The sequence below is a fragment of the Peromyscus californicus genome, unplaced genomic scaffold (genome assembly GCF_007827085.1).
Source record: "Peromyscus californicus insignis strain IS unplaced genomic scaffold, ASM782708v3 Scaffold_8__1_contigs__length_139910024, whole genome shotgun sequence".
Classification (NCBI taxonomy): Eukaryota; Metazoa; Chordata; class Mammalia; order Rodentia; family Cricetidae; genus Peromyscus; species Peromyscus californicus.
In genome coordinates this window covers 67695536-67707773 of record NW_026294606.1, presented here as the reverse complement: position 1 = coordinate 67707773, position 12238 = coordinate 67695536, and the positions used below count along the sequence as shown (strand labels likewise).

Here is a 12238-nt window from a genome sequence, read left to right as displayed (position 1 = left end):
CACTTGCCTACATATATAAGGTAGGTTTGATCCCCAGCACTGTGAAGACTGTGTGTGACTGAAGGAGCAGGACACAGACAAAAGCCATTTCTTTCAAGAGACTGATATGAGTTTATTTCGATTTGAAATGGGGTAGTCAAGAAAGGTCTCACTGAAAGAAGAGAATCTTTGATATACGAATGTACTTCCAAAGTCAGGAAAAAATGATAAATTTTAAAAAATGATAGAAAGATAGAAATAATAAAGATAAACTAACTTTAAAAGCATCCATTCTGATGTGCCTCCCCATGGGAGGCCTTGCCTTCTTGTGGGGAGGAGTAAGGGGTGGATTGGGGAGGGGGAGGCTGGGGGGCAGGAGGAGGGAAGAGGGGGATCTTTGAGTGGTGTGTAAAATGAATGAAAAATTTTTCTTAATAAAAAAAAGAAATTAAAGCCATAGATAAGGGGATAACTGCAGTGTGTTCAAGGAAGGTCATTGCCATGCTAATTACATGACAAAGAAATTGGAAATGAGCTGATGGTTAAGCTTTAAAAAGAGAATGACAATATATTCTAGGGATAGTTTACCATAAAATACTATATTAAATCCAAGTTGGTAAAGATGACATAATATAGAAAAGATCTGTGAAAAATGTACATAGAGAAGGGCCTGAGAGTGTAGATAAATATTTGCTCAATAAAGACATGAATGTATATCATTTAAAAAAAAAAAAGCATCCATTCCATAGAAAGCCTTCAATAATAATATTAGCTCCTTGAAAAGTGATAAATTCAACAAACCTGAAAATACTTATGAAGAAAAGCAAAATTAATCAAAAACTAAAAAGAAAACTTAGTGGACATATGCTAAATATTTTCTATACAAATATGATTTAGTTTCTTAGTTTCAAGATACTGTCTAGTTGTAGGAAATATATAAAATATGCAATTATTTAGTGTGCGATAAGTTAGAAATATAGGTATGTACCCGGTGCATTAAGGTGCCTTAAGCTTTGAGGAAGCTTTCCAAGAAAATATATCCAGTTTGTATCTTTCCAAGAAGAAGTAAAAATGGGAATGATGTTCCAGAACCAACAAAAACACGGTAGAATAGCATGCAATGAATGGCACCTGCGGCAGGAGCACAGAGGCAGCGCAAAAGGCCTGTGGAAGGATGTGCTGGAGCATACTGTCAGTACTGAGTTACTACAGAATTAAAGCGGATGGCAGGGTCAGGCAGAGACTCTCCTGGAGAAAATGATGAGGACTGCAGAATGAATGAACCAGTATTACTGATGAGAAACTCCCCTTTATTGTAATAACTGGACAGAATGATTCATAATGGACAAAAAGCTGTGCGGCCACAGTGATTAGGTAGGAAGTTATTAGTATCCAACTGTAACACCATGGTATTAATGGGAAAGATTTATTTTGGAGATTAGTAAATATATATTAGTTGTCATGATAAACAGACAATGCAGAGGAGAGAGAAGAAAACAGAGTTTGTGAGAACTGCAGGGTTTAGCCTTGGCTACCAGGTAGACAGTGGAACTCTGAAATGAGATGAGAAGTATAACCAGTTAGCATTTGAAGGATATTTAGCATGTGCCCAGAGCATATTAATACACACACACACACACACACACACACTCCAAATGTGCTACACTGAGAGAAAGGAATTTCAGTATGCAGGTGATGTGATAATCTCTGGAGCCAGAATCCCTGGTTTTGGATCTTAGCTATGTGGAACCTTAGTCTACATCTCAGTTTCCTGCTGAGAGCTGTTGGTAGCAATGCTTTATCAGAGGCCACAAAAATATGCATTTTTTATCAGAGGACAACTGATATTCATAAGGTCGACCCACCAGATGAATAACTCTCTGATGGAGGAACTTTGTCAAGCAAGGCTTACGAGGCCATTGCCTATGAATGACTGATTGCTTCTGTCTGCAATTTTCTTGTGTGCTTCCACAATTCCTCCCTAAAAAGAATAGCTATGGGGTTTCCTTTCATAGTCTGGATTGGAACTGTGCTCTCTCCACGAACATACTGGGTACACATACATCTGGATGGTCAGAAAGATGACTTCTTCTTAAGCTGTGTAATTTTGATGAATAGATATATACTAGGATATGCTTCACAACTAGGTCTATTGTTCCACGGGGACTGTAAGACAGTTAGAAAGCTTGTTTTATTTCTTTAGCTCAGGCTGACAAGACAAGCTACATATAATTAGCTGATTTAAAACCTCAGAGCAGATTCAAAATAGACTAAATGCCCTTACAAATGAATTCATAAAGTAAACCTCCACAGAAAATACACAAGCGCAAACTCCCAGGTGTCTGAATGTAGAACCAAGGTCAGGTACAAAGCAACTTTGGTGCCAATTCCCTGCTTGCAGTCTGGTTGATGAAGACCTAATTCCCTGCACAGCTTGTCTCACTGGGCACTATGTCCCTAGTCTCAGGTTACAGCCTGCACCTTGCAGCCATGAGTTGCCATGGTTACCCACTTCCCTCAGATATAACTTTTTTTGCTTTCCATGGGATGTATATAAGGAGATACAGAACAAAGAAAAGAGAAGAAGCTTGAGAAAAATAAAGAGAATGATCATCAGTATATGTATGAGTCTTATTCCTTAAGATAAATAAGAATTATCCCTAAGTCCTGCTACTCTGAGGCATTTCTTTTTATTACCCTGGGTGCAATTCTGGTAGCTGGTCTCACAGGCTGCAATAGTTTCCCATGAACAAAATGGAGGTGCCAATGTATCTCTCTCATAGGTTATTGTAAGGAGTAAGTCAGTCAGTATGTGTTAAACATAAAGCATGGCACTGGATCCACACCATAGCCCATGAGTTTTAGGCTTCATTACCTTCTTTAAAGTCATGTTAATATCCTAAACAGAACAACACAACAGTGTTTTAAAAGCTCACACACTCTTTATGGATGGATGCTACAACAGTGAGGTACATACAGGAGCATTTATAGGCACTGCTGCTTTCTGGAAAGTGTGCCTGAGCTACCTAGAAACACTGTGCTAGTGAACTCTTAAAGTTAGTCTTCCTTGCTTCAAGGAAAGGAATTTAAGCTGGGTTCTTACACAAACCACTCTACACTACAGATACAATAGTTTGAACAGTAATGCCCACCTCAAGTTTTTCTTATCCAGGTTTATGCTTATAGACCAGTGCAACCAAGTAAAGAATTTTAACTTTAACCTCAAATAACCAATAATCAAATTACTTTGGGTAAGAAGCCTGGGTCTGCTGACTAGGAAGAGCAGAGTTTGCAGAGGGTGGAACTGCTCCTTGGCTGATGGAAGAAAGCTGCTCTGGGGGCAGACTGTAGCTCTGGAGATGGCTCATCTGTGCACTCCCTGTAACCAGGTAGGTACCACTTTGAGCAGGTCCTGGATATACCTACAAAAGGTGATAAGGAAACATTCCATTATACAACTTTAATGCCTATTCCAAACTTACTCAGCAGAGACATTCAGTTACAAAAAACAGCAAACATTGCGCCTTTAGAACTTCTTTTAAATGTTACTGCTATGTAACTGGAAGTTTTCCTGTGTCCCACCAGGTCCTCGGTCAAGACAAATCTCTCTCACCCGCCAGTCCTGCAGCCGCCTGGACCCAAATAAGCACACACAGACTTATATTATTTTTAAACTATGGCCATGGCAGGCTTCTTGCTACCTAGCTCTTATATCTTAAATTAACCCATTTCTATAAATCTATACTTTGCCACATGGCTTGTGGTTTACCATTATCTTTACATCTTGCTTCTCCTGGTGGCAGCATTTCCTCTGCTCTATGTTGCTCCTTCCTCTCTCTCTAGTTAGAATGTCCTGCCTAACCTTATTCTGCCTCACCATTGGCCAAACAGCTTTACTTATCAACCAATCAGAGCAACATATATTCACAGCATACAGAATGACATCACTCATCATTTCCCCTTTCTTTCTATTTAAAAGGTTTTAATATCAATATAGTGAAATTACATATAACAAAACAGTTATCACGCAAGAATTATAGTTATACTATCAGTTGGAATTTTATGAAAAGCTCTTTTTAGTATAGACTGATGATTTTTAATTGAAAGTATATGTGTGTTTGCAGGGATGAGTGTGCATGCATGAGTATATGGGAGCATATGGAGGCCAAAGGCTGATGTCAGGTGTCTTCCTGAATCATTTTCCACCTTCTGTTTAGCCAGGGTGTCTCACTTGAAGCCAAAGCTCATCTATTGGGCTACTATACCTAGCCAGCTTGCTCTGGGGATCCCTTCTGTATTTCCACGTGCTGGGATTACAGGTGGACTATCATGCCCAACTGGCATTTACAAGAGAGTTGGGAATCTAAGCTCCAGTCTGGCAAACATTTTACCCACTGAGCCATCCTCCTAGTCCAAATTTTTATTTTTAAGCATTACATGAACAGATTTTACTTTGACATAGTAGTAGTAAAGAAATACATCTTATACTAATATAATCTCTGTATTAAATTCATGATATACTTTCCATATTGGTCTTTCAAAAGGTCTTTTTTATTTCAATTCTGGTTTGTTTGGTTTTTGTTTGCCTGTTTGTTTATTTGGGGGGGGGTATTGGAAGAGTATGGAGGTGAGGAGGACCTAGGAAAGAGAAAACCATGATCAGAATATATTGTATGAAAAGTTTATATATATGAATCTCAACACTTTGGAAGTATACTTGAATTCATTATTTTATAGCCGCAGACTGTATTTACAATTCACATTTTCTAAACTATAATTTAATGAATGGAGAACACACTAATTTTCGAAGGTAGGGGTCAACAAATTTTCTTATACGGTACAAACAATCTATTGTAAGTACTCAATTCTATAGGTTCAGGATGCAGCTACAAAGCAGAAATAAATGGGGTGGCTGTGAGCCAAATGGAGGGGCTGTGTCCATCTAGCTAAAAACAGGCAGCAGGCTGGGTTTGTTTGCCAATTCTTTTATCTAAAAGCTGTTCTTTTTGTTGTTGTTTTATTTAAATTTAAAGAAACAGAAGTCCTTTTTTTTTTCTGAAGAAGGTTGGTTGTAACCCTGACTGGCTTGTTACAGCCTTACTATATGGTCCAAGTTGGCCTTAGATATGAAACAATCCCCCTGCTTGCTTCTTCCTGCATGCTGGGATTACAGGCATGCACTGCCAACCTCTTTAGTAATTAGCTTACTAGCATGAGTGACCATGGCTTACTGAAGTCTTAAAACATTTTTTTAGTTACTATGAAAGTCTGTTTATATATTTGAAAAGACATTCTACTGGCTATATCGTAAGACTGTTCCCATGTGCTAAGGCAACTAACACAATCATCAAGAAACCAATCACCCTCTATTTCATTAAATGTAACAAATTCACATCAGAACTCCAAAGGTCTTCATTACAAGCATAGCTAAACAAGTTCTCATGGCTATATTTTATTATTCTTTGCAAATTCAATGTGAAAGATTGCTTAACTCAAACTAGTGACCGAAACTATTGAGCAGGTACCATTCAAGCTCCTGATTCTCTACCCAAGGGTGGAGAATTCATCCTCCTGAAGATGTCAGCTTGTTTCATGAGAAATGGGCCATGCAAGAAAATCTAAGTGTGTGACTGCTCTAAGTGGACAAAACAGACTGTCTAATTACACCTAAAACTTGCTCGACTGATGGCACAGGGGCTCTTAAACAGTTGCTTGGACAGAAAGAGGGAAAAAGGTTCCATGTTGAATGTATATGTGATAATGGGAAGAGGAGGAGCATCCCCATGAAAGCTGCCCTGGGAGTGTACACATAAATATTCCATTTTGTTGGTGTTGAACAGCTTCTCAACTCATTTTTCCCATTGCCCTTAGGTCCTCCTCTTACAGATAAGTACACGTTCATTTTCTGTTTAAAACAGTTTTTATATCACTGGAAATGTTACATTTTACTTTGGGGCATTTATCAAAATCCACTAAAACATAATTGGCATACAAAGGACTGCTAATATTTAGTGAATCTAACTTACTGAGTTGGAGGTAAATATATAATACCCTTGAAAGCATAATCATAATCTATGGCATAAACATATCCCTAACTCAAGGTTGACTCCCACCCTCTTCGATAAGAACATTTAACCTGGCTAGAGATGACTCAGTGGTTAAGAGTACTCGCTGTTCTTTCAGAGGACCTGAGTTCAATTCCAACATCCACATGACAGCTTACAACTGTCTACAATCCAGCTCCAAGTGACTTGACACCCTCATACAAACATATGCAGGCAAAACACTGATGAACATAAAGTAAAAATAAATCATAAAATGAACACTTAGCCTAAGCAGTTCAGTGTAAAACAAAAGCTGTAGACACTCCGAATATTAGAAAATATATGACAGAAAAACTGAAGGTTTATTTTTTAATGATTTATTAGTTCTTCTTTTATGTGCATTTGTGTTTTGTCTGGATGTATGTCAGTATGAGGGTGTTGAATCACCTTGAGTTGGAGTTACAGACAGTTCTAAGCTGCCATGTGGGTACTGGGTGCTGGGAATTGAACCTAGGTCTTTTCGAAGAGCCGCCAGTGCTCTTTAAGCACTAAGCCTAAAATCTTACGATATGAACCTAAACTTTAAAGACTTTGGTTCTACAGGTCTAGGGTAGGATCAAAATATCTTTATTTAAAGAAAAAGAGTGGGAGGAAACTTCTTAGTGGGTAATTTTGCTACTTATCCATGTACAAAGTGAAGATTTAAAGAAAACATATATACATATGTGTGGATATACTGACATATTCAGTATATTACATATTTGTGAATTTTAAAAATTCTATTAATTTTTTTCATTGTAAACATTACGCTGAAGAAATTACACTTTGCGGTGTGGAGAGATGACTCAGCGGTTAAAAGCACTTCCTGCTCCTAGGGAAGCCAAGTTCAGTTCCCAGCACTCACATCAGATAGCTCACAACCAACTGTAAATCCAGCTTGAGGGGATACAATACCCTCTTCTGGCAAACAAGGGGCCCAGTACACACATGTGGTATATACTCACAAAGACAAAGACACACACATATATATGCATGTATTTTACAAAAACAGACATTCCAAACCATCTCAAGTACGTTTAAGAATTTACACAACACTCCTGAGCTTTGCAAAACATACCTGGGAACCAGAAACACCAGATGACTGCATATAATACTGCTGATTCTGTAATTTTGCATACATAGAATACATTGGATCTTCATTCATTAACTTCGTATACAGTGAAAGAGCTTCCATCACCTTCACATTTAGTTCTGAGAGTTCTGAATGTTTTCTGAAATATTATACAATAATTTGATTGCTAAATGGTACAATGCTCTAAATAGTAACTCTAAATACTAACAGACAGGGCAAAAACACCTTCTCCCTTGTCTCTGAGGCAACAAGAAACATGTTTTCAGGTTAGATCCCATGCTGGACCACTTGACTGTACCTGGAACTGTCTAGATTTCCTCATTCATCAACAGATGCCAGCCTGTGAGCTCTGGTAATGCCACTTTAGTAATCACAATTATATAAAAAGAGGAAGACAGTGAAAGCCCACAGCGGCCTTGCTTTTCAAGAAAGGGCAAACGAGTCCAAATCCTCACGAAGGTGAGACTGTGACTGAAGAACGGCTCTTTGAAGCACTGTCTATGTGTTGTGGTTGTGACAGCTGTATGTACACACAGAAGCCCGAGACACACGGGTGTCTCTTCTCTATGGCTCTCCACCTTTAGTTTTGAGACAGGCTCTCTTTCAGGACCTGAAGCTCATTGATGCACCTGGGCTGGTTGGGTACAGATTCTCAGGGATCTGCCCACCTGCACCATACCTCTTTCTTCTTCTCCTCACCCTCACTGCCCTGGCTGGGTTTACAGGCCTGCACCACCATGCCCTACTCCTTACATGGACTTCAAGGATCCAAACCTTGTGGTTAGGTGGCAGGCACTTTACCATTTGAGCCACCTCTGCAGGATAGAGTACCTTGTAAAAATGGCAGTTTACTGAAATGGTTTCAGAGAGAAAGATACACAATTTAAATACAGTACAAGTTCTTTACCTATCAATATCTTCCAGCTTTTCATCAATGAGAGGTCCCATCTGGTGACACATCGCTAAGATGACAATTTTTGAAGAAATAAGAAAACACAAGAAAAGAAAGTAAACTTCTGAAAAATATTTATTAAAAAAATGAAGTTTAATAAATGTGAAGTAATTAAAATATTAGTTATCTTTGGTCAATAGAACCTAAAATTCATTTTCTTAAAGTATAATGGTGAGAGTTTAAAATACTGACTTCCAAATTTTTTTTTTTCCTTTTACAAGACTTTAAGATGCTGAATAAAATAATTTGAATAGTAAGGTTTGTGATTTCAACCTCCACCCAGATTTAAACAGCATAGGAAAGGTGGGAGAGGCACAGCACGAAGGTGTAATGTCCTTCCTAAGACTATTCTCAAAAGTCATTCTGGAGCAGTGTAGTAAGATCTCTGGTGACTCTTTGCTTGTAAGGTAGACAGAAAAAAAGGGTTACCTTCAAGATGAAGTAGCTCTGGCAAGTCTGGCTGATTATCACTGGGATCTGTACTTTGCAACATCTGTAACAACTGGTCCATTTTATCCTATAGAAATAGTTATTGTCAAAAGCAAGCAATCTCTATGAAACATTATGTTCTTTTTGACAAGACAACTCAATCACAGACAGTTTTGGTTTTTTTTTTAGTTTGGTTTTCCGAGACAGGGTTTCTCTGTGTAACCACTCTGGGTGTCCTGGAACTCACTTTGTAGACCAGGCTGACCTCAAACTCACAAGAGATCCACCTGCCTCTACCTCCTTGAGTGCTGGGACTGAAAGCGTACGCCACTACTACCCGGCTTCAGATAGATCTTACAGTTCATCGTTAGGAAGGTTTATTTCCTTTTATGTTTTTAGCATCTTATGCGTTCCCTTTAGCACCATGCAAAATCATGCCCTTGCATGCTATTCGTAGGTTGTTTTTCAAAATGTTCAAATTAGAACAGGACCATCCATTTAGACTTAACGGGGTATAATTTCCCCATTCTCTTAAACCATGTTCAAGAATTTCACTTTGTTTTGGAGCAGCTGTAACTTAGTCACAAAACAGTTGGAGCATCCCTCTCAAGATGGCCTGCTATGACTAACAACTCAGTCATTACTTCTCGCTGGCAGTGAGTATGACAGCTGTTCCACAGGCAGAGCTCAGGCCTTTCCCAGCTGTTCTTCTAAGTGGAGCTCTAAGGATTTAATCTGTTCTCTTTCCATCAACATTTCGGTTTGTCATAAAAAAAGAAAGAAACTTGTAGTTTATTCCTTTTTGTGTGTGTGTGGGAAAAGATGGATAATATCTCAATCACTTACTTGGGTCTATTTCAGAATCCTTTAATACTTAGGACTGAAGGATCTAAAAAAGGCAGTTGCATAAATATACCCATGCATTATACAAAATGTATTTTTTCATTTACCAAATTCTATGAAAGTTATTACAAACTTTTTTCACTCAAATTTTCTATATAGTGATGCTATTACACACAACTAATAATGTAAAGACTACAGATTCTGAATAAAATTATTACTCAAACACAGGCTGTTCAGAGATGAATTAATTGTTAGATTAGTAGCAGAGGAAAGCTCCTTTCAAGTCAAGTGACTGCTGTATTTTAAAGTGAATATTCTTTCACGTGAAAGATTCATGTTCATTTTAAGACATTTAAAAAGGCAACAGAAACGTTCGTCTCCTGTTAATACAACATGGTTCCTATATGAGCCACAGCTGAGTACTCAGACATTTCCTTCTGTAACACAATCTAGCGAAGCAGAATGTTCCCTGACCCAGTTGGATTCCTTAGTACTTAGCACTTGTCCACACTCTTGTTTTTCTCAAAGAGCAAGTATCACCACCACCATTTAGACCAGGCTGGAGATGTGACTCACTAGAAGATCACTTGCCTGTCATGTACAAGGCTCTGGGTTCCATCCCCAGGACCACAAAAACAAACAATTGTTTTTAAATCAGTAATTCCAAATTGATCATTTTTCTCCTTAAACTCATTATATTTCTGCTCATTATCTCCTACAAAATTTTATCTAAATGCACTTTAAAGTCTTCTAGAAGACTTGCCGGGTGGTGGTGGCGCACGCCTTTAATCCCAGCACTCGGGAGGCAGAGCCAGGCGGATCTCTGTGAGTTCGAGGCCAGCCTGGACTACCAAGTGAGTTCCAGGAAAGGCGCAAAGCTACACAGAGAAACCCTGTCTCGAAAAACCAAAAAAAAAAAAAAAGTCTTCTAGAAGACTATGTCAAACTTTTTTGAAATAAAAGCATGTATATAAATTGGCAATACTCTGTTAAATTCATCTATATGCATTAATGATTCCTACTAGTATGTAATGGGTTGAAGTAACAAAGTTCAAATTTAAAAGAATCAAATGAGCCAGGACTCAAGGTCATTCATATTCATATTTTATGTTGTTACAAGTGAAACTAATGGGAAATCTTGTTTATATATTTCAAGCTATTAGAGCAGCACCACTGAATTATTTCCATCACTTCTGAGTGTTATAACAGGAGTCTTAAGTAGCTCATTAGTAAAAATTATTTTTAGGGGCTGAAGAGATGACTCAACAGTTGAGAACATTGGCAGCTCTTTCTGAGGACCCACATTCAACTCCCAGCACCCATATGGCAGCTTGCAACCAACCATCTGTTACTCCAGTTCCAGGGAAACCCAATGCCCCCTTCTGGCCTCTGTAGGCACCAGGCATGCAAGCGGTGCACAGACATAAATCCAGGCAAAATATATACCCACACATATGAAGTAAAATAAAATTTAAAAACTGTAGTTAATAATCTATTAGCTGGCAATTCACTGTGCTCATTGTTCTTTTTTTTTTTTTATTGCTGCCAAACGTATGACACCATCTGAACTGTGCTGGCTAGTCATTACCACCACCAGGATTTGGAATTGCTGCTAGAAATTAATGCACCACAGTAAGGCTTAGTATGGGCACAGGATGAGGCTGACATCTATACAATGGAGAACGAAATTATAACAGAAGAGAAAGAAAATGGAAAATGATGGCAGGAAGTGGTCTCAAATACATCAACTTCTAAAATACAAGAAAATGAAGTTCTGAAGAGTGTTCTACACTGATCTATACCAGGGGCCAGATAGTAAGAATGAAGACTACACAATCTCTTCAGTAACTTCAGCACAAAGGCAGCCAGAAAACACATGTGTATGTATGTGATACAACTATGTAAGAATACAGTTATATTTCAAATTTGGCCTGCTGGGGATAGCATCCTGTATGGCTTGCTAATTCCATCATTTAAAATCAGTTACTAAGTTAATTCAATACAATACTGATATTACTATTCAAAACAATACTATTAATAGGTTTGAATATAAAAATGTAACTTTAAAGCCGGGCGGTGGTGGCGCACGCCTTTAATCCCAGCACTCGGGAGGCAGAGCCAGGCGGATCTCTGTGAGTTCGAGGCCAGCCTGGGCTACCAAGTGAGTCCCAGGAAAGGCGCAAAGCTACACAGAGAAACCCTGTCTCGAAAAACCAAAAAAAAAAAAAAAAAAAAAAAAAATGTAACTTTAGAGGCTAGAGAGATGGCTCAGAGGCAGAGACTGGCTGCTTTTCCAGAGGACGAGGGTTCAATTTCCAGCACCCACATGGCAGCTGACAACTGTCTCTAACTCCAATTCTAAGGAGACAGAAGCCCTTTTCTGGATTTCACAGGCACCAAATATGCACTTGGTGCTCAGATTTACATACAAGCAAAATACATCTATACACATAAAAAAATAATAAATTAAAAAAATATACAGCTGCAAAGATGATTTAAGATAAATACATAACTAATTTTAATTTTTTTTCATATGTAGAAATAGCATAGATTTCTATGCAGCCTAGGGAACTATGACGTATTAATTTAATTCCAAAGATGCCAAGTTTGGGTGGGAGCCATAGCCCAGTGGTAGAGTGCTGACCTTGCAAGCACAAAGCCCTAGGCTAATCCCCAGCACTGTAAAACAAACAAGTCAAGTTAACATGACTCCAAAAAAATACTGTTCCAGTTGCAAGTAAGTGTATTTTCAAACATAACCACTGAAAATAATCACTGTTTCAGATTAACAATGACATGTGGGTGATTTAAAATAAAAATAAAATAAGTTTTCCCAAAAACTCAAATGTGTTCAAGGAA

At 38.3% G+C, this 12238-nt stretch overlaps 1 protein-coding gene across 1 annotated transcript in view; it reads right to left on the bottom strand.

Annotated features, from left to right (window-relative positions):
• Stam (signal transducing adaptor molecule) overlaps window positions 1-12238 on the bottom strand; it is a 64745-nt gene that overhangs the window by 5741 nt on the left and 46766 nt on the right. The window contains exons 10-13 of the mRNA XM_052727684.1: window positions 8537-8624; window positions 8063-8117; window positions 7141-7294; window positions 3226-3401 (exon numbers count right to left, since the gene is read on the bottom strand). Of these exons, the coding sequence (XP_052583644.1) occupies window positions 3226-3401; window positions 7141-7294; window positions 8063-8117; window positions 8537-8624 (473 nt within the window). The remainder of the gene's footprint in view (window positions 1-3225; window positions 3402-7140; window positions 7295-8062; window positions 8118-8536; window positions 8625-12238) is intronic.